Source organism: Alosa alosa, chromosome 17 (genome assembly GCF_017589495.1).
Source record: "Alosa alosa isolate M-15738 ecotype Scorff River chromosome 17, AALO_Geno_1.1, whole genome shotgun sequence".
Lineage (NCBI taxonomy): Eukaryota > Metazoa > Chordata > Actinopteri > Clupeiformes > Clupeidae > Alosa > Alosa alosa.
This window is the reverse complement of record NC_063205.1, coordinates 11,068,401-11,090,585: the sequence shown is the minus strand read 5'-3', so window position 1 is coordinate 11,090,585 and position 22,185 is coordinate 11,068,401. Positions and strand designations below refer to the sequence as shown.

Here is a 22,185-nt window from a genome sequence, read left to right as displayed (position 1 = left end):
ATGAAATTGACTGCGTATAGGCTTCCTGTCTTGTTACGTTTTGAGTTGTCTAATTTCAGAATGTGTGTCAGTAGTGTGTGTTTGTGTGCACATCACTATGTGTGTTTTTAGTGTGTACAAATCCTTTAGCCTTAGGTGCTCCTCGTTTCATTATTGTCTCTGAAATTATTTATTTTGTCAAATTTATTTCTTAAAGTGTCGTGAAGCATGCAAAGCAAGTTGAAGTTAATATGGAACGAAAGCTCAGAAGTTAAGAGAAAATGAGAATCTTTTTTTTTTTCAGAAAAGTGTAATAGCACTCCTAATAATATTAACCATTATCTGATTGTGTTTGCCAGGGGGAGATGAAGGTTTCTTTTCTCTCTGACTCCACACTAGATCATCCTTAATGAAATTCCTTCAAATTGACCTAATGACTGTTAAAACACACAGAGGAAACTCCACTTGATCTTTTAGATTTTAATGAGTCACGCTATCACATTTTCAACATTCAAGGGTAAAAAGGAGAAAATGTTAAATTAACTGGCACAGGCCTGAATGTAATGCAGTAAGCCCCCATAGAGTGAGAACATTTTTCAATAGAAGCCAGTCTCTGTGCAGACCCATCAGTACCGTATTGATGAGATAAGTTTAGTGGAGAAGGAAAGGAGGAGGAAAGGCTTTATTGACTTTTTTTCCCCTTCAGAGGCTTGTCATTGATAAATAGATAGGTGCATTGTGTCCACCTACCTGGGGCAGCACAGGTCAGGGACGTTTTCGCTGGGCTTTTACAGCCATCTGTATGCAAAGCCAGAGAGCCGGATCGGCCTGGTTCTTTTCCTCTGACTGGGGCTGGTATAGTGTAGCAGGCGCACTTGTCGAAGTGAATTAAAAAGTTCAAGAAGTAGTCCGCCATCGGGTGTTAATGGAAGTCTCGCCACAATTTCTTGGCTCATTTGCGCAAGTGTGTAGTGCTGTCGATGGCCTTGGTTTTTGCTGGCAAATGGGGGTTTGCCTGGCTGTCTTTGTTTATTGTCCAGTGCAGAGCAGTGTTCCACAGACCTGTATACTGGTCCTTAAGAGGTTTTAAAGATTTTAAACTAGAAGTTAAGAGTTTGCTGTAGTCACTGTGTTTACGCTATGATGTTTTACTCTCTGGTAGTTTTGTGCTTTCCTCTGAACTTTAACTTGAATATTTAGGAATCTGCTGAAACCTTTTAGTGCATTATTTATACGACACAATATACTAAAATTGCCCATCAGAAACAAACACGTAAATTAGATTTTACAAAAGAATTACTGGCTTCACTGAACCATGAAAAAGGAGCTTAAACTGAAAATATTGAAGCAGTTAGTTATTAGTCATAATAGTGCTGGCATGGAGTAAGCAATGAAAAATGCAATGTTCCTTGGGCTCAGAGGAATTTGTGGATGCATTTACTCACTTTCATCTCGTGGTGTGCGCCAAATGACTCCAGACAGAGATAATTCAATTTGCCGACTGTGAAAGGGATCATCCACTATTTGTTTTGGCAGGCTAATTCATTTTGGCATGGCCTGGCATGGGTTAGAGGGCAGGCTGCTGACTGCGGCTGGTTTGGAGAAGGGTAATGGCCTCACCGAGCCGCACATATTGTTCCTGAGTGGCTAATGCACGCACTGGTCTATAGCAGGCCAAGCGTTTAAGTGTTTGTTTAGAGCCACGTTCATCTTTAACCTGTCTTGTTAATGGTCGTTTATGGTAATGGTATTTATTCTCACTCTCTGTCTCTCTTTTCTGTGTACGTGTGTGTGTGTGTGTGTGTGTGTGTGTGTGTGTGTGTGTGTGTGTGTGTGTGTGTGTGTGTGTGTGTGCCATAGGCTCCAGATGCTGGAGGCCATCTGTAAGCACTGGGAGGGCCCCATCAGTCTGGCTCTCTACCTGTCGGACGCTGAGGCCCAGCAGTTCCTGCGCTACGCCCAAGGCTCCGAGGTGCTGATGAGCAGGAGCAACGTGGGCTACCACATCGTCTACAAGGAGGGCCAGTTCTACCCCGTCAACCTGCTGCGCAACGTGGCCATGAGGCAGGTCAACACGCCCTACATGTTCCTGTCCGACATCGACTTCCTGCCCATGTACGGCCTGTACGAGTATCTCAGGTGAGTGTAACGGAGGCAGACTGAGCTAGCGTGCTAGTTGCGCGTGTAAATCCTCACACCCCTAACCTTCAGAACGCTTCTAACCGCTGGGAGGCTGGGAGGCTGGGCTTTTAGCTCAGTGGTTAGAGCGTTCGACTCCCATGCCGGTGAGTGTCGAGGTGGCGGGTTCGAGGGCCGTGAGCGGCGGACGAATTACGACCTCTGTTACATGAGCATCAATGTCCCAGTCCAGGTCTCAGAGCACTGCTGACCGGGCTTTTATCTGTTTCCGCGTTTTTGTACTGCCCTATCCACTTTTCAACAATGGTACCCTCATACGTTTTTATAAATGTTTTCTAATTAGGTTGTAAATATTTTGTGGTCCATTATACGTTGTTATAACCCACTGGAAAACAAGAGCAACAGTGACTTGCTTGCCAAATATTGAGCCCACTTGTATCCGTACTAACTGGTCTGTCTTTTGTTGCCTTCAAAGGTTTGTTATTTGTCAATAAAAGAAATGGAAACATTGAATGAAATAAAAAGTGAAAAATGGTTTTTGTGGCTTACAGTACCTCCTCTGCCTTAGTGAGGAATTTCATCTCAGCTCCTTTTATGATGAAAGTTCTAGAAGAGGTCTGTGAAAATGCTCAGTGTGTCCTCTCATGCCTCCCCTACCAGGAAGTCTGTGGTGCAGTTGGACATGGCCAGCACCAAGAAGGCTCTAGTGGTGCCGGCGTTCGAGACACTCCGCTACCGTCTGTCTTACCCCAAATCTAAAGCTGAGCTTCTGTCCCAGCTGGACATGGGCACTCTCTTCACCTTCAGGTAAAAGCCAGACATCTCTCTCTCTCTCTCTCTCTCTCTCTCTTTCTTTCTTTCCCTCTCTCTCAGTCTCTTGCTCTGCCATTCGTTGTTTCTGATACTTTTTGTGGAACTCTTGCTCTCTGACACACACTTAAAGAGACGATCGAGGCCTAACAAGTCAGAAAAAGCCTCGCTCATCACTTTCATGACAGTGAGATCAAGTATTCAAGTTCTTATGTCAGATAGCTCCTCTCAGAAATGGAGAAACTTTCTTTGACAGTCAAGAAGCCTGAATAATTCCTATGCTTCAACCAACAAGGGCATCTGAGGCTGTTAGTCTGCCAGCAAGAGAGCAGTGTGGAGGTGTTCGTAAAAGAAGATGTATTCTACAGTGAAATGCCTATGTAGTGTTTCTTTAAAGGAGCTTAAGGGTGCTTCCACACTCAAGCTTGTAGACCAGAGTTTGCTTAAACCTTAGATCAGTTTATTTAGTTGAAGAGAAAGCTGTTTTCAAAGGGGTGCACCAAGGCACTGTACCCGACTCCTCCATAAAACATTCGGTGCTCAGGTACAATTCACCTGAAGCTCTCCAATCTAAAACCAGGAAGTAAACTCCAACTGGTGTTTATATGGGGATTTCCTGTTAATTAGATTCTGTTTAAAGAACAGACAACATTGTAGTTTAGACAAGTCTGTGATGTTTATCCCTTCTCTGTCCTTACTGATCTTTGGAAGCATTGCAGAATATCATGGCCAAAAAAGTGTCAATCTGTGGAAGAAAATCATAAATGCACTTTCCACATTTGCACTTGCACAGTCCATGTAATGGGACATATCTACACATAATGGTCAATAAGCCACTTTCTCATGTAGTATGTATGTTCTGTATCAAGGCACTGATTGTAAGGCTCAGTCTTTGCACACTCATTTCTGCATGATTTCACTTTTTGTGTCCACTGTTATCGGTTGAGTGTTTACAACTCTACCACTACACAAGGTATCATGTCTGGATGAAAGGCCACGCCCCCACCAACTTTGCCAAATGGCGGACGGCCACCACGCCCTATCGCGTGCAGTGGGAGGCGGACTTTGAGCCGTACGTGATGGTGAGGAGGGACTCCCCGGAGTATGACCGACGATTCGTGGGCTTCGGCTGGAACAAGGTGGCCCACATCATGGAGCTGGACGCCCAGGTACAGACCCATGGTTCAACATGTCTTCTCCTTTCTTGTGCGCACCTTAGGAAGATTTTAGATGCAATTTATCTTCAAAGGGAACACGTACCTAGCACACTAAGTGTATGTATATCCCTGGAGTACAAGCACAAAAAGTCTTTGATTTTGTGATAAAATTGCAAATAGGCTTATGATTGCTCAAGGGAACAAACTGCTAGTTCTCCTGATATCGACCTTGATTGAGAAACGCTACCAGGAGAGTTTAATGAAAATGAAAGATGAAAGTTTAGCGTTGTTATTCAGACTTGTGAGAGGTTAATCATAATGAAAGCTTTTCTGTGTTTCTTTCTTTCACTTTCCAGGAGTATGAGTTTGTGGTTCTGCCCAACGCCTACATGATCCACATGCCGCATGCGCCCAGTTTCGACATCACCAAGTTCCGCTCTAATGAACAGTACCGCGTCTGCCTCAAGACGCTCAAGGAGGAGTTCCAGCAGAACATGTCTCGTCGCTACGGCTTCGCTGCACTCAAGTACATGACGGCCGAGAACAACAGCTAGCTCTACCCATCCATCCAGCTGATACACACAGACACACACACACACACACACACACACACACACACACACACACACACACACACACACACACACACACACACACACACACACACACACACACACACACACACACACACACACACACACACACACACACACTCCAAGACACTCAAACTCAAGAACTGCACCCTTTTGTGCCACCCAAGTATCCCAACAACAGACAAAGGGATGCCATTCCGAAAGTGAAAAGAAGACTTTTTTCCAACCAGTGGGCTTGCCCTCAAGGCCGTTGTGAACATGGACACGATATGGTTCCAGTTATGTCAATGACCTGTTGACCTTTTGACCCCTTTTTGTTTCCTTTCTAAATGTAATGAAAATCGCAAGGAATGGCTGGCCCAATCCTCACCCATCATGCATTTCAGCCCCTTCAAAATGAACAAAAACTCAACATGCAGAAAAAAAACAAAACTGCCCTCCTGAGTTAACTCCAGTTTGGGTTGTCAGGTAAGCTTGTAAAATGTCCTTGTTAAAAAGTTTAATTTCAAAATGTGTGAATAGTGAGTTTAAAAGGACTAGAATACCCTTAAAGCAACACCAAAGAGTTTTTTGTACCTTAAAATAATATTTCCAAAATCGTTTCAGTGGTTCATCAACTTGTAACAGGGTGAACGGCACTTCTGCATTCGCTTTGCGGCCCTTTATCGGCTATAACCGCACTATGTAAGTTTGCCAGATCGGGTAGCGGATCTGTAGTTCGATAGATTGAGACATAAGAAACTACAAATTTGACTTGCATCTGATGTTGCAATACATCGTACTTTCATAAATCGTGCAACATATTCTACCTTTTCTGTGGACATTGTTATTTGCAAAGCCGGTGCTGGATAAACAAATTGCGTGCGTGCGACAGAGGGAAAGTTCTTTGGTGTTGCTTTAAAATACCAAGAATACCCTTGTCAGAAGCCTTACATGTTGTTTTTCAATATTCACAGGGTCAGTTGGCTGCAGTAACAACTTGGAAATAAATTCCTTTTTTTTTACCCAATTGGACTCAAGCGCTGAAAGACTAAACTCTCTTTCAGTATCTCAAGCTTTCAAAAATGAAATTCTGACAAGTCAACAAAATGAAGAGAGAAGGGCAAGCCCCCACTGGATCTCGACCAATCACAAGTAAACTGGACCAGTGATATTGTCAGCCTGAGGCCACTCATTGGCCGACACTATTATTGTGTGTGATACAACTGTGCCAAATGGCTACTTTGCCATGTTTTTCACAAATGAACAGTGTTTGCTTTGCGGCTGGTATTTTTCGGTATTAATACCGAAGAAAGACAAAGGGATTGTTTTAGTCTTACAAATTCTTTCTTTTTTTAAAAAAAAATACCATCCATTGTATAATGCTGTTAAGTACTGTGAAGATGAAGAAGATAGTAGTGGATTTTCCATGGGGCTGCAAGCAGCTTCAGTGGTCTTCAGAAATTTGAGTCAGAAAAAATGTTGAAAGTTACATGTCTATTTTGATAATAAAACATTTAATGTCAGTTTGTTGTTTGTCTATTCAGTGTTCCATTGTGACAGAGTAATGATTGTCTGCATGTCTATAGTCCTACCGTGACAGGCAAAGATACAGCTGCACTATTCGCCAGAGGTCATATTAAAACAATCATTTCACAAAGATGGCAGAGGAGTGAGCTAAGGGAATGCAAAGCATGAACACAGCAGACAGCATGTCAATGGCATGACAGCACATGTAGTTTACGACACACTCAGGCATGCATATACTGACAGCTTCACCCAAAAGATCATAATCGTTTTGAGATGCTGCTTCGTAAGGGTCATGGCTATGAGCAAACCATGCACCATCTTTCTCAGTAAATAATCGTTTAGCACATATACATGTCAGCTCGCAAGTTGTCCTGCCGCTCTGCAGACTTTAATGACCTAATCTGAATGTAAAGCTGCGACAGCAAATGCGTATGTTAAACAGCTCCTTATTCAGGTCAGTAGTTTGCTTAATGCATTGCCATAAGTCATCACTGCTACACACATAATAAGTACCCTTAATGAAGCTTGATGTATAGCTTGCCACTCGCGCTCAGTGAAGCTGATGAAGCCCAAGCCTTCAGTCTGAGAGCTTCCTTGAATATTAGACTTTAATGCTGTAGTAATGAGGAGCTTTGGCCTAAACCAGGAATTTTCAATCATTGGTCTTTCAAGACACTACAGGGGATCCATTACCATGCATTCAGTAATTTCACTGAGGGACACACTGTTTTTTTTTTTATTTTATATGTCCTTGTATTAATTAATGTTAGTGAATAATCAAATTCATGCAAATACATATTATATCAAAATGCCAACGTGACTTTCCGGACTAAAATAGTGTCCCCTATAATGTCCATACGGTCTATCCATGGTAGCCTGTCCTTTGCTAATGTTGAAATCCATCCACACTAGAAGGGTCCTCAGGTTGCTTCTTATTTAGAATGGTGGTCCCTGAGTCACAATCAGTTGAATACAAAGCACCAACAACTTCTTAGTTAACATTGATAAAATCTTAAACGAACATGTTTTGGCAATATATAGCTGACAGTGTTCTCAGCTTTTCTTACATTTTTATAAGGTGCTCTCGCATGCATCAATGTGCAAATGATATCAAAACCATTGGCATCTTTGAAAAGGCAACATCTTTTTAAAAAAATGGTTAAATAGTTGCATAGTGTTGCTTTGAAGGCGAGCAGATCACGGGTTTCTGGCGAGAGCTGATGGCAGATGAAGAAAGGCTGGCGTTGACCTGAAAGCCCCTGCTGTTGTACCGCTCTGATTCATCTCCCCTCTGACAGGTGAGATCAGTTCCACTCTCCTCAATCCCCGCTGGCTAAATGCAAAAGGACATTTCACAAGCCAGGAGAAGCTCTTATAAGTGAAGACTGATGGCACAGAGGCTTGCTAAAGAAAGGGAGAGAAATTCCTCCACCCCCAAATAGTAAGAAAAGGGCAAGACCAAATCCTGCTTGAAAGCCTTTTTGCCTCCATCCATCTCTGAAAGAGCGGTGTGACACACACACACACACACACACACACACACAGCCCCTTAAAACCAAATACTTCTTTTTCATTTCAAACACCCTGACAGCTGTGACTCATACCTCCAAGACATTGCCCGGGAGGGGGGAGACTTTTAGCGCCAGACTCCACAGGATCCGTGTCTGCTTACAGGAGAGCATAGTTGCGGTGCAAGACACGTGGTCTTTCCCCTGGGGGTCTGCGCTGTCCGCGTCTTGAAGGGTGTCCCCCGTAAGCCATACAGTGTAAGGCATCTTTTTACGTGGGATTTTTGGGGTGTTGTGTTGGATAATGCGATAATGCGAGCAGGGATTTAGAGTACATATACTTGTACAATGTGTATTGTTTTTCCATGGTCTTTGAAATAACAAGACAACACTTGAAAGCACCTCATGGAGAGGAACAAAATCTATGTGTTAATATTGCACAGTGAAAAACCCTTGCTTCAATCATAATGAAACATGAAACATGGAATAGAGGTTTTAAGGGAGAACTATTTCATTTTTATTGTACTAATGTATTTGTCAATATTCTATTCTGACTTCAAAATTGGTCCGTAGAAAGGCATCCATGACTAGTTGATACAGGTAGTTCTAGATAAATTATATGTTTTTTGGTAACACTTTATTTTAAGGTTCACATGTTAGCCACCAATACATACCTAATTAATACCTGTATTAGTGACTTGTAAGGCATGTGTTAGGCAACATTAACCATTTGTTAGGTGTGTATTCACAAATTTCTTGTTCATGACGAATTAGGCCTTTAGTATTGATATAATCTTAATAATGACCTTGTAAGCCTTGATCTCTACATACTAATTAGTAGTAAGTACCACAATAGAATATGCATAACCTACTTGTATACTGTCTGAATAAATCCCAAATAGTAGGAGAACAGTTGTAGAATAAGCAAGTGTATGGCTCAACTTCATTGCTGCATTTCACTGCCCAGGTTGCTGTGTGAAATAGCACTTAATAACTGGGAACTGTTCTCCTACTATTTGGGATTTATTCAGACAGTATACAAGTAGGTTATGCATATTCTATTGTGGTACTTACTACTAATTAGTATGTAGAGATCAAGGCTTACAAGGTCATTATTAAGATTATATCAATACTAAAGGCCTAATTCGTCATGAACAAGAAATTTGTGAATACACACCTAACAAATGGTTAATGTTGCCTAACACATGCCTTACAAGTCACTAATACAGGTATTAATTAGGTATGTATTGGTGGCTAACATGTGAACCTTAAAATAAAGTGTTACCTGTTTTTTAATTAGCCAGAGCTAGTGCTGCGCGAGTAGAGCTTCACAATGCAGACAGATAAAGACCGATATTGCAGGAAGCCAGGTGCCAATGTCACCTCATTAATCTCAGAGGTTTTCACATTACGCCGCTGTCACATCCGCACGGGAGAATCACCTGGTGCACCGCTTGCCTTGGAGTCAGAGATCATCTCCATCTATCACGAGAGGAGTCACAGAGGAGACGCCGTACAGAAGCGTGGGACACAGAGAGCCGCGATTACGTTTGCGGCCTTGGGCGAGCGGTCAAAGTGGGCACCATGGAGGCCCTGAACTTAAACGGCTTCAACGATAAGCAGCGTCTGTCCCTTGCTGAGGAGTTGAGGTCCCCGTATGACCTACATATCTACTATACAAATATTCAGCTCCTTGGGTAATTACTCTGGTGCTTGCTTTGTGTTTGTGTGTGTGTGTGTGTGTGTGTGTGTGTGTGTGTGTGTGTGTGTGCAGTGAACTGCTCAAAATGGTATCAACCACACACACACACACACACACACACACACACACACACACACACTGCTCTTGCACACACACACACACACACACACACACACACATACACACACACTGCTCTTGCACACACACACACGTCTTCATAAAGCACACATGCAGAGAGGCAGTAGAGGGAGAGAAAACTGAATCTGATTATTAATTTCCAAAACTCTTCACAGAGAGTGTTACCTGACATCAGCATGTCTTATTGCATTGCCGACGCCTGAGATGCTGTGGAGATCCCTGCCAGGGTGATGTGCTTGGCAGACAGGCTCTGCAACACCCACATGGTTGGCAGGCAACAAAGGCTAATTTGCCTGCTTTGTTCAGCATTGCCTGCTTTGAAAAATCAGCTTTAGCCATGAACGATCTCATGCTGCGTTTGGGCTTAATATCACCCTACGGCTCTTTGACGCGGACAGAACCTGTCAATCTTGGAAGCAAATGCGAATCTCTGTACAAAAAAAGAAAATGACACCTGTGCCTTTTCTTCTTTTTGTCTTTGCTTCAATAGATAAGCTTCTTCTTTGTTTTCTGTTCGTTGTTCAAATCTAGTGTTGTTTGTCTTGATTATGTTTTTTTCTGTAGTGCTTAAACATGTGTGCATGCATGGCCATTTTCTGACCTCTTCCCTCTCATTGATAATATGCTGGTCTTAATTGTACCCGCAAAAAATCCATTCATATTATCTTTCTGCAGTGTTGAATTGTGCCACTAGAGATTTTACAAGAGAGGCTTTTGTTTGCGTGTGGGGGTTCACTTTTTGTGAGTCATAGTTCACCAAGAGTGTACAACAACAACTTCTACATTTTCAACAGACTTCCAAAATCATTAACACTAAGTTGGTTTCAAGAAATTCATCAGTGGTAATACTAATGACATGGTTCTCTTGTGGTCTTGGGAAGACCTAGGGGGTATACTACAAAGCAAGGTTAATGGTGTGTTATGCATAAAATCTGAAGTGTGCTAAAAAATTGACAAACAAGCGAATGTTCCTGTTATTTCTTGTCTTTGAAGTTTTAAATCTGAATGTCAATTGTTCACTTTAATTTTGGCAAGCAACAAGGCAATAGCCATGAACTTTGGTCTCTGCTTGTCAAATCCGACCCACCAAGGGCTTTAGGCTCAACATACCGCTGACCTTCTTTCATAGCTGTTGACATACCCCTCAAATCTGTTTTTGCTGTTATTGTTGCTATGGTGATAACTGGCAAGTGCACCCATTGATCCCACAGGTTGGCTAGAGAGAATACAAACTTGCACAGATGGAGAAGTGGAGGAGGTGGATGAGGACGAGGAAATCTCATGTCGGAGGTGCTGTGAAAGACCAGCATGAATGCACATTGACCAAGGATGAAGTTTCTAAGTGTCTGACCGATGGGAATGTATTACTTGATGATTTTTAATTATGTGGTCCAGATCGAACGGATGCACATGACCATGAATTACCATTTCATTCAGTCAATTATTGAATCAAAATGCTGAAGAAAATCAGCCATGCACATCCTAGGTATTTTGCAATGCAATCTGAAACGAAACTACTCTGCAGGTGACCCCAGTCCCCTCTAACCACACGATCAGCCAGATGGACCATCACAAGTCTCTGTTATCTCCTGGCAAAGCAACATCTCTACCATGCCACTAGGAACACTGACACACCAAGAGCTATGGCTGTAAGCATGACAAACTGTCATGCATTGTACAAATCACAGAGAGTGTCTTACACCAATGGTTTGTCCAATGGTTTACACCAATGGTTTGTGACCTCCGGTTGGGGTGATGGTGGGGAGGTACCTTTGACTTTTCATCTCAGCAGGAAGCGGCCACAATTCATCAAGCCTGCCATGGCGTAGCTCCTGTGCCTAACCCAGTTCAGGCTGATGCTGGGCCATCAGCACTCTCCACAGTCCACCCCAAGAGACCCTCTGACCCCATTAGCGGACTGTGCCAGTTCGCAGCCTTGGCACTATCAGTTCAGGGCTTTACAGCTGGCACCCCTCCCCTCCCTTGCCCTGCAATGAGGCCAGCACCCTGGGGGCAATCCCCCAGCCTTGGCAGGGACCCCCCCCCCCACCCCCCCTTGTCTCATCGGCCCTTCCCTCAATATCCCACTATTCTCTCCATCTCTCCTCTCCTCTCTGCTCCGCTCCTCTCCTCCTCTCTTCTCCTCCTCTCTTCTCTTCTCCCCCTGCCATCCTGCCTGCTCTCTCCATTTGTGGGCATGTGCCATGTCCCGAGGGGGCTTGGTGACCTCCACCTCTGCTGAGAAAGACTGCGGGAAGGAAGAGAAAAAAAATGGGAGGCAAATGGCACATAGCGCAGGTAGAGGTGCTGACATTTTTGGAGGCGCTCCATGAGCCTCGAGGCGAAATCGTTTTCGCCAACTCATTTCTTTTCTTTTTTTTTCCCCCTCCGTCTCCCACTTGGCCTTCTCCTCGGTTCGAATTGAGCTGAGAGTCCAGCGGGCTGTCACCAGAGCCCAGCCCGGCTCTGTTGTTATCACAAGACTGCTTTGGCTTGGGCCTCAGGAGGTCGTGGGGGTTTCCATTTATAAACCTTAAAGCCATAAAGCGCTAGATCAACATGCACTAGACGAGATTTAGTCGGACACATTTGTTTTTTTTTTTTTAATCAGTTGGAGTTTTTGGTTGAAGTCCTCCACTTTTGAGGTGGGTAGAGCAGGATACTGATGGCCTTTACAATGTGGTCATCTTCATTAAAGCCAAGCAGAGCGCACAGTGCATTAGTTCCCCATTCATTGTAATGATCGGTGTGAAAACAATGACCGCATGAGAGAGCAGACTCAGTGAGGCTATCATACTCTAACCTTAGCTGGTCATTAGCCGGGGAAAACGTACTGCCTTACATCTAGGTACATAATTGACCTGGTAAGGTATATTTTCCACTTAAAATCAATTGGATTTGCATTATCTAAGTCATTAGGATGGCACTTATCAAAGAAATCAATAATCTTACAATGAATATTGATCTGAAACAACTACAAAGTATTTATTGAACGGCCTTTGGACTCTTTCATAATGCTACAAAAACAAATTATCTATAGGCTATGAAGTATTTTCAGATCAGGGTGAAACCAGTTCATCAATACTTACTTGTTTTGCAACACAGATTTAAATAAACAAAAACATACATTTGTGTTGGTGTGTGGGCTCTTCTAAATAGATAGAAGAGATAGAAAACATACTGTAGAAAATAAAAAAAGCAGTGAGATTGTACCACTGGATTCAACCAGTAGCATACATTGACCATTAAATGGCTGTGAACTAGCTCAAATCAAGCATTACATAGAATTAGTAGAAATAGTTGAATGAGAATTAGTTTATTGTGGGCTGTTTGTACATCATCCACTACATAGTGTCTCTCTTAAAGCCACATCACCAGGCAATGTACATGCAGTCTGACTGTAGGAACAGTAGTTGGGAGGAGTACAATTGGTCACCTATTGCAATGAATGTATAGAGGAAAATATTGGTTTATTTTAGAACAAACACTCAACACTATTCAGTCCCAGAGTGGTTCATAACCTTGAGATACGGGACAGGACAACAGGGTGGATATGTTTATCATGAGTTCTTCTTCATCCCTGTCTCTGTGAGAAAAGTCGAAAGCCTCTACCCCCTTACACCCCCGAGGAACTTGATGATTTGTTCTGCTGTCTTTACAGCCCACAGTGACAAGGTGACTTTGTTGAATTGGATCGTTTCACTTCATCAGTTGCTCCTGGCCCAGAATAGCATGGTTCATTCAATCCACAGCAGGAACACCTTTAGTGGTACATTGTTGTGTCAGTCTCATCTCTGAGAAAATATGCGGTGTGTTAAAAAAAAAAAAGCTGCACACACCTTCCCGCCTAGCTCGCCTGTTGGTCTGTCGTACATCATGTGTGAGGTGCGCTGAAAGCCTAGATGAGTTTCTCCCTGAATCAATAATTTGTAGGTTTCTCCCGCAAATTTCTCTTGAGGTTGTCACGGTCCGTGTTGGCTTTCATTATCGGTTGTTTATTATCAGAAGCGTGTCATGACTTCAAATGGGGACCTGTCAGCATCTCAGCTCCGAGCCATCCTTGCCATCTGTTGGCATGGTTGCTTCTATTTTAGACAGCCTGTTCTGTCTTGAGGTTGCAGTTATCAAAGTCAATGTGAAGTGCCCAGTTCTCTCTGGATTGGTCTGTTATTAGTGGCAGTTCTCTGCATCTGGAACAAGCAATTGAGTGACTTTAAAATACATAGAGGGAACATTTTGTAATGTTTGCATTAAAGATGCATTTTCTAAAGCAGCCACTTTGTGGAAATGTAAAATGTCAACATTTCAGTCACAAATTGGCTACGGAAGTGTTTATCATTCCACAATGTGCCTATGACACAAATGCACACTGATAATAATCGGCTGAAATGATTTCATTGTGTTGAGGTGTTCAATTAACTTGTCAAGCATTAAATTGCCGCAAAGAAAAAGCTAAATTGAGTGTATAATGAAATCATTCAAGGAACTGTGTAGTGAAAAAGAGGATTAAAATCATCTTTGGTTCAGCGGTCAACCCATTTTTAAAAATACTAATGCCTCCCTCTGTGGAGCACAACACACACACCCCCACTCACTCACCCCCAACCCACCTTTGGTCTCTCTTTTGTCTTTTTTTGCTGACCCATTAAGACATTATGAGTTTTGCACAGAATTGTCTGTCTACTAAAGATGGGTTCTTTATAGACAGTATAAGCCTGGGTACACGCCCAGTAGATTGCCCACGTTTCATTATACAGCCAAATGAAGCTTTCAGCTCTGCAGTCACCCCTTGGGTCAGAGCGGTCAGGAAAATAACTTCTGTGGGCATAAATTACCCAGTGATTTATCAGATTGGTCTATTCACATGCTGAAGAGGTTCCAGAGCAACTCTGCCAACAGCCTTTAGGTGATGATTCAACATTCCAATTTCAAGATATTTATTTGTCACATACATTTATACAAGGTATAACATGCAGTAAAATGCTTAGTCCTCTGACTTAAATGACTGTGCAATATTAATATTAATGTAGACATAAATGAATGAACAAAGGAAAAGTTAAGAAGATAAGTGTCAAAGTACAATACCATAAAGTGCAGAGACGGTTTAAAGTGTTAAAAACGGAACTTTATGCACAGAAATGTACCCTTTCTGGAGTCATTCAGAATATAAAGGAATCTGATCTCAAGTTCAGACTTCTTTCGAATCGCACGTCATCGTGGAGATGTATGGCTGTCAAGTTACAATGAGGGACTTCTGACATTGTCATGATTTAGCAATTCAAGAGCGGCGGCACTCTTCCACAAAGCCGTCTGACATTAAAAAGGGAAATTTGAGTGAAGTAGCTGCCTTCAGTCGTATGCAGTGATACGTGTCTGGTTGCTTTGGGGGAATTATGGCCCTAGAGAGGTCTGCACTCCACCGGGTTAGCTGCCAGGAGTCTCTCCTCGTGCCCATCAGTGTTAGCAGCTGTCTGTATCTCTCTGAACATTCTGATTTCGAGACAGATGTGGGATGCTTGGCCTTGTTCCGCCAGATCACTTCAAAGGGACGGCGTGCAGATGTGTAATTGCTCCCAGAGGGAATTCTTTCGTCGACTCCCCTTCTGGAGCGTCTATGGTTACCCAGAGAGTCGACGTGGCGACGATCTGTGCCAAAAGTGGGCCGTGTTTATGTATTCCTGGTCCCTGAGGGGAATGTTATTGGCACAGTCCGGGAAAAGATTTAAACTGTAGGAGCTCAAAGGTTTATTTTTCTGCTCTAGTACTCTCAGAAGTCACACTGGGGACATTTCATATCAAGGATGTCCTCAAACACAGATACACATACAAACACTTTCTCTCTCACACACACACACACACACACACACACGCACATACACACTCAGGCACATGCATGCAGGAAAGCACACACACACACAGACACACACACACACAGACACACACACACACTTACACACACACACACACATTTTGTCTGTGCGCTGTTTTGATGGTCGACAGTAGACACATTGTCAAGATCGTTTTCCAAAGCATTATGCATCTGTTTGCATTAACGGTGGCAATTACAACGGGTGTGCGGGCTGGATTTAGGGTAGTTTAGAGGAACTCTCACTACTCCCAACTCAGCATGGACGCCATGATGGATGCGCGTGCACACACACAAACACACTCAAAATGTGGATCTGCGCTTCGCTTCTGATCTGGACGTGGAGTCTGGAAACCACCACACCACAAAGTAGCATTCATGTAAGCTATGGTGCAACTCCCATACCACAACTCACACACACACACACACACACACACACACACACACACACACACACACACACACACTCACACTCACACACACACACACACTCACATATGCACATATGAAAAGACTGAATACAGTTCCACAGATCCTAACAGATCAATGTGAACCTTTAACAGCAAAGGCCCTGCTCCGTGGAACTTCTGAGTCATCTCCTCCTTCGTTCTTCTGACAGTTCCTCAGTTCCATCACCCGTGCCCCCTTCCCCTTTGATGTGAGGGATCACAGGGTGCCCAGACAGACACACACACACACACACACACACAGACAGACAGATACCACACACACACACACACACACACACACTCATACAGACAGACAGATACCACAGACAGATACCACACACACACACACACACACACACACGTCACTCTCACCCTGACTATCCCCCCGCCTACTCAAATTCCTGACTCAAGAGTATGACAAGGTATTGATCTCCCTGCTTTTTATCATACCACCACAGGTAAGTTGAGGAAATCTCTCGCTTCGACAAAATGCTCTGACATGACAAGGGGGCTGCAGTGTCAGTCAATTCACAGACTGATTTATCTCATCTGCAGAAAGCCACACATTTGCATATATTCATTCAACAGATGGCTTCATCCCAAAATAAACTCAGAGTACAGATAAGATATATGATTTTTTTATCAGTATATACGCCCCATGAGAATTTAAGCCCACCGCCTTCCAGATGTCAGCACTTAGCTCCACTAGTTGAACCATAGTTAACAAACTGCAGTAGCAGGTGCACATATAGGCTATTAGTAAACTAAAAACCTGGACCAAGCCTGGATTCCAGCACATTGCCTGAGACCTTAAAGCCCTGGTAACACAATGGCTGTATATACAGTCATTGTGGTGGCAGAAATGGGTACCTGCATCCACATATGATTCTGCATTTTTTAAGAAGAAATCTGGTAGGGGATTTGCCTTGAGGTTTAAGATTTTAAAATAGATGATTACTAATGACTCCAAACATTTCTGATGATTTCAGGCGCAGCCATGTTTTTTTGCTTTAAGCCCTGTGTAGTACTGAGTATGCCTTTCACTGCATTGAATAGAATAAAAAATTTCATTCAAAAAATGGGTGTCATGTTCACAGAGAAATGTCTGGATACACAGCCAAATGAATGCCCTTTGTACTTGTGGCAAAGCCCTTTCTGACTCTTGTCCACACATATTTATGGCCCTCTCATGTGTTTGTATATTAGCCGTGGTGAGCGCTCGATATGATTAGCATGCATTAGCATGCATTGTGGTGTAAATGCCGACTTCAGTGGTACTGTCACAATGCCATTCATTTGTATAATCCTCCTAATGTTGGGGTAATGCTTTTATTATTAGTCTCTACTGATCAGTACGGTCAGTGAATGGAAGGCCTTTCTACAAGTTTCTGTCCACACAGTCCGAGACTCAAGCCAGGTTCCTGTGGCATGCTGAACTCCGAGACTTCAATCAATCACGGAGGCCCTCTGGTAAAAGATGGCCCACTTGGCAGTGGGGAGACTTGGTCAAACTGCTATTCAGATGCCACACATGTGGCAGTGCGAGCATTAACAGCTTGGTGAAGCCACCCAGAAACGCCAGACGTCAGGGGTGAGGTCATAAGACAGCTGCTTCCTTCTGGTTCTCTAGCCAGAGAGAGAGGGACAAAGAGAGATGCAGAGAGAGGGGGGGCAGAGAGAGAAAGAAGAGGGACAGACAGAGAAAGAGAGAGAGAGCGAGAGAGAGAGAGAAAGAGAGAGAGAGAGAGCGAGTCTGTGAACGTCATGAGAGCCTGCCGGCTCATTTAGCCCTGGCCACTAGGATGATTAAGGAGCCTTCAGTTTGTGTCATCTCTGACAGAGCTTCACCAGCTAAAGGATTTAGAGCAGATCGGAGAGAGGGAGAGGGAGAAAGAGAGAGGAAGAGACAGAGAGGGAGAGTGGGAAAGGGGCAAGAGAGAGGGCAGAATAACTGAGAGGGAGAAAAAGAGTTATATTTCAAAAGCCTACTTATTCCTCTGTTCTTATGCACTCCATAGGAGCCATTGGATGACTGGAGTGGGGAGGTGTCGTCTCTTACAACCTTCTTAGAACCTCACTGGCCTCTCACAAACAACTGCAGAGATAGATCTGAGCACTAATCACTACAGCAAAACATTGTTGTGTTTTTTTTACCCCATTATGCCCCCCCCACACACACACACACACACACACACACACAGAATCCCACTCTCCCTGTTTACAGCACAATTGCATAAGAGGAAATCACACTCAGTCGAGAGCAGATGGCGGCTTGATTGGGGGGATTAACGTCAATTAGTGGGCGTCTTTTACCTGCGAATGCATCAAACGCTCGAAATCAAAGGAGAGCCGGGCGAAAAACATTCCCAGTGTACACAGCTGCATCGACGATGGTGAAGAGCGACGAGGACACAGTAAAAAGGCTTTAAAGAGAGCCTCCACCAAAGCCAACTAATCACATACCCCACCAACAGCACCTCCACCCCCACCCATGCTCTCTCCATGTCTCGCTCTCTTGCGATGCATATTTAATAACATCTATTACGTTTTTTTTTTACCAGCTCTCATAGACAGGCAGAGAGGGGGAGCGAGAACAAAGACATGCACTGCTGCCGTTAAGTGGAGGCTCTATCAGGAAATATACAGGGGGGCACATTATCTAGTGCCTCTCAGCTTCATCCTGACTGACATGTTATTGATGAAGGGGGAGGTCTAAGCCACCTTCATGAACTTACTTCAGAGCTCACATACAGGGGGAGTAATGATGCCCACAGCATGCCACCCCATGCCCTGCTTCAGCATGCGTACGTACGTGCAAGAAGTTATTATGCGGCAGAGTTCCACTCAGTGGGATGCTATGTACTGTATCACAGAGAGAAAGGGAGTGAGAGGAGAGATGAATCTTATGATTTTTTTCTTTGTCCTCGTTCCACATCATTTTTGTTTTTCTCATTTCCCTCTTCTTATTCTTCTCTTGTCCACCTCCTGATCTGCCTCTGTGGCTTCCTAATTTCCTCTGGGGGGGGGGGGACATCCTGAATGCGTTTGTTTTAACCACAACTCAGAAAGATTTATGCAAATCACTGTTATCTGCTTAAGCATTGGAATGACAATGGGTTCAGGAAGAGAGGACAAGAGGAGAGGAGGGCTCGTTGTTCCACATGTCAGCGATGCTCCGCTGCGCTTACAGCCTTGAGTCCTAATGCCCACTGAAAGCATAACTAGGCTTCAGAAAACTCTCGCAGGTCGTATTACCTGCAGGGCCCTGCCGTGCCTGTTCCCTGGACGGGGTCCGCCTGGCTCCAAGCCGACGCGTAATTATTATTCAAATGTGCGCAGGCAGTCCGCTGGCCTTTCAAATGGCTTCACTGAGCCATCCCACCACGAAAGGCACCGCCGGGCGGTCAGGGTCCGCCATTCTCCTCGCTGCCCTCACCTTCTCCCTCCATCAAATGATACAACTCCTCAGCTGTCAAAGTGAAGGCTCGGGGGGTGGGGTGGGGGTGTGGATGGTTGGAGGTATGAAGTGTCCATCCCACTTCAACCGTGTCTAACTGATTTAAAGACTTGCACCACTGTCAAGCACCCAGGCCATTCATATGGGATTTATGCCCCTTCGCAAGAGCTCGTCAAAGGGGGGAGAAAAATCATAAATACGTAGTTATATATGTTCCAAACACCATTATTCTTCCTCCTCTTTGACGCAAGTTGGAACAGGGCGGAATCTAAAGAGGAATTAGTCTGTTTCAAACTGAAGTGGCCCTTGAAATGTGTGTGTGTGTGTGTGTTTGTGTGTGTGTGTGTGTGCATGCGGCAGGGGAGGCGGCAGGGGGTAGGTGTGAGATTGCTGGGGCATAGAGTCTTCCTCCCTCTGAGGGGGGGGGGGATCGTCACCTCCTTATCACAGGCACAGAGAGAGCCACCTGCCCCACTCGAGAGTGAGCTTTAACGGCAAAAATGACAAATATTGAGGCCGACAGGGCTTTTATTTCATTTTTCCGCCACAGCTTCCTTGCCGGGATGAGGTTGATTAATGGGCTTATGTGTGGGTGCACACCTCTCGTTGGGGTTATCAGCATGCATGCACAGTTTGGACGGATGGGGTGTGCACTGATGAAAAGCTATTTATATACACACGCAGGCTCAGACACACACTCACGGATACATACACACACACACACACACATGCGCGCAGACACACACACATACACACGCACACATATTACACACACATACATGGAAATACACAAAAACTCACACATGCCCAGCCGTGCATCCACTGCCATGCCGTATGAATTGGGGTTGTAGAAATTATCTTTGTTTATCAGCTGAGAATCTGAAATTGCCTTTTGCAACCTGGAGTGCTTTTATTTGTTCAGAGCAACTCAGGTGAACGGCCGGCACAGCATAATAAGTGGAACCTGTAGATTGCATGGGTTTATGAGACAGATCAACAGAGGAGTGTGTGTGTGTTGTGTGTGTGTGTGTGTGTGTGTGTGAGACAGAGAGAGAGAGAGAGAGAGAGAGAGAGAGAGAGAGAGAGAGAGAGAGAGAGAGAGAGAGAGAGAGAGAGAGAGAGATGGCCCAACACAACAATAGTCCGCGGAGGCACAAATATCTCAGCCATGGTGCGAGTCAATTGCAAATTACTGGGAGCTTAGATGCGATAATGGAATAAGAAACCTCCAGTCCTCCAATCAATATGTTTGTTTTGGAGGTGGTTGGGGGGTCTTAATGGTCAAGCAGGGCTCCACTTCCTCCCACAATAAACGCCGTGTTCTCCTCATCGTAATTGGCTCTGGGTGCAACCTGGGTCTTCACTTCGTTAGCATGCTGAGAGGATTGAGTGATATGCGAGACTTTCAGGGACAACTCCTGACCTAAAGGTAGCCTCAGATCAATAATAATAAAATATGCATGGTATCTCCCTCTCTCTATCTCTCTCTTCCACTCTTTCTCTTACACATGCACACTCTTCTTTGCTCTTCCTCTATTTCTGCTGATGTACTCTCAATCTCTCTCTCTCTTTCTCACCGAGAGCTTCTTACTCAATGTTGTCCTCTCCTGGATTGGACATTTTTGGATCACATCAGCTCTCAGTAAATTTTACCATCCTATAAGCTCAGCTGCCATGATCCTGACTAAGAAGCCTAATAACTTGCCCGGCTCTTAAAAAATCATTCCCAAACTTTCACGGCCATGAACTTGAATTCAACCGAAGGCACAGCTGGTTTTCTCAGCATCAGTCCTGCCAACAGTATTTTAGAAAACTATTGGCACTGGATTGAGTCCAAATCCTGATTATGGTATAATGTGCTTCGTTAATGAAAGATGGATGGCCAGAGTGAGTGTGAATGCTGCATTGGTCAATTTTTTCTGCAGTAGTGATGCAATGTCAGACACATATATCTGTTCACTCATGTTCTCTGGGTAATCATGTTTTTAGTTTGCCTTGTTATTATGCACTCTTAGTTGAAAGGCTTCACAGAGAGACCGTCTCTTCGGTTTGTTTGCCTTTAATTCATTAACTCATTGAATGCCAAGCTGTTTTTGGGAGCTTTGTCCTAGAGTGCCAGCAATCTAGACCATTGTTGATGATTTTGTACAGCCACAGCATATTCTGTGTTATAGATATGAACACATACAATGGCTCGAAAGGTGAGACTTTAAGCTCTCGGTGGGTGCAAACCCGTATTTCTAACGCCTCTGTTCCTGAGAAATCCTAAGCTAAACAGTGGGCTGTTTTCATCAAAATCCTATTTTTCAGAAATGGAGATATAACGTCTTTCATGAAATATGAAGTGTTGCCTGTTACTTACTTGTGTAAACTTTCCAGGAAGTGATCAGAGAGACCTGGCGAGACTGCCACCTAGTGATAGACCCACCTAAAATGGCCTGGTTTTGACCTGATGCATGCGTCACTGATTCGACCCAAAGCGGCAACCGAAAGTTATGATAAAATGTCCAGATAAAATGTCCAGTTTTCGTTTTCATGAGTTTTCGGCCATATATATTTTATTTCCATTCATCACAGAGTTCCCAAAATCACATATAAGGTGTGTTAGGAGTGTCTAGTTTCTCAGAATTAAAAAAAAAAAAGCTAAAAAACGTAGTATTACTTTTTTTTGGCACTCAACGCATGGGAAGGCACTCAATGAGTTAACTGGTTTGCACCATCAGAAGTTCCAGGCTTCTGACTGCCAATGTTGAAGGATCTCTCTTTCACTCTCTCTGTGTCTTGCTGTCTCTCTCGCAAATAGAATTCATCTAAATGTCAGATAAAAGGTCCTTTGTTGCCTGGTTACTCTTAAGCAATGCTGACGGCATAATTGCCT

The 22,185-nt window shown here is 43.9% G+C and overlaps 1 protein-coding gene across 1 annotated transcript in view; it reads left to right on the top strand.

Moving 5' to 3' along the window:
• LOC125310862 (xylosyl- and glucuronyltransferase LARGE1-like) overlaps nucleotides 1-6,183 on the top strand; it is a 49,740-nt gene extending 43,557 nt beyond the window's left edge. The window contains 5 exon segments of the mRNA XM_048268616.1: nucleotides 1,840-2,118; nucleotides 2,779-2,925; nucleotides 3,902-4,097; nucleotides 4,442-5,146; nucleotides 5,635-6,183. Coding sequence (XP_048124573.1) covers nucleotides 1,840-2,118; nucleotides 2,779-2,925; nucleotides 3,902-4,097; nucleotides 4,442-4,639 — 820 coding nt within the window. The 3' untranslated portion in view covers nucleotides 4,640-5,146; nucleotides 5,635-6,183.
• The last annotated feature ends 16,002 nt before the right edge of the window (nucleotides 6,184-22,185 follow it).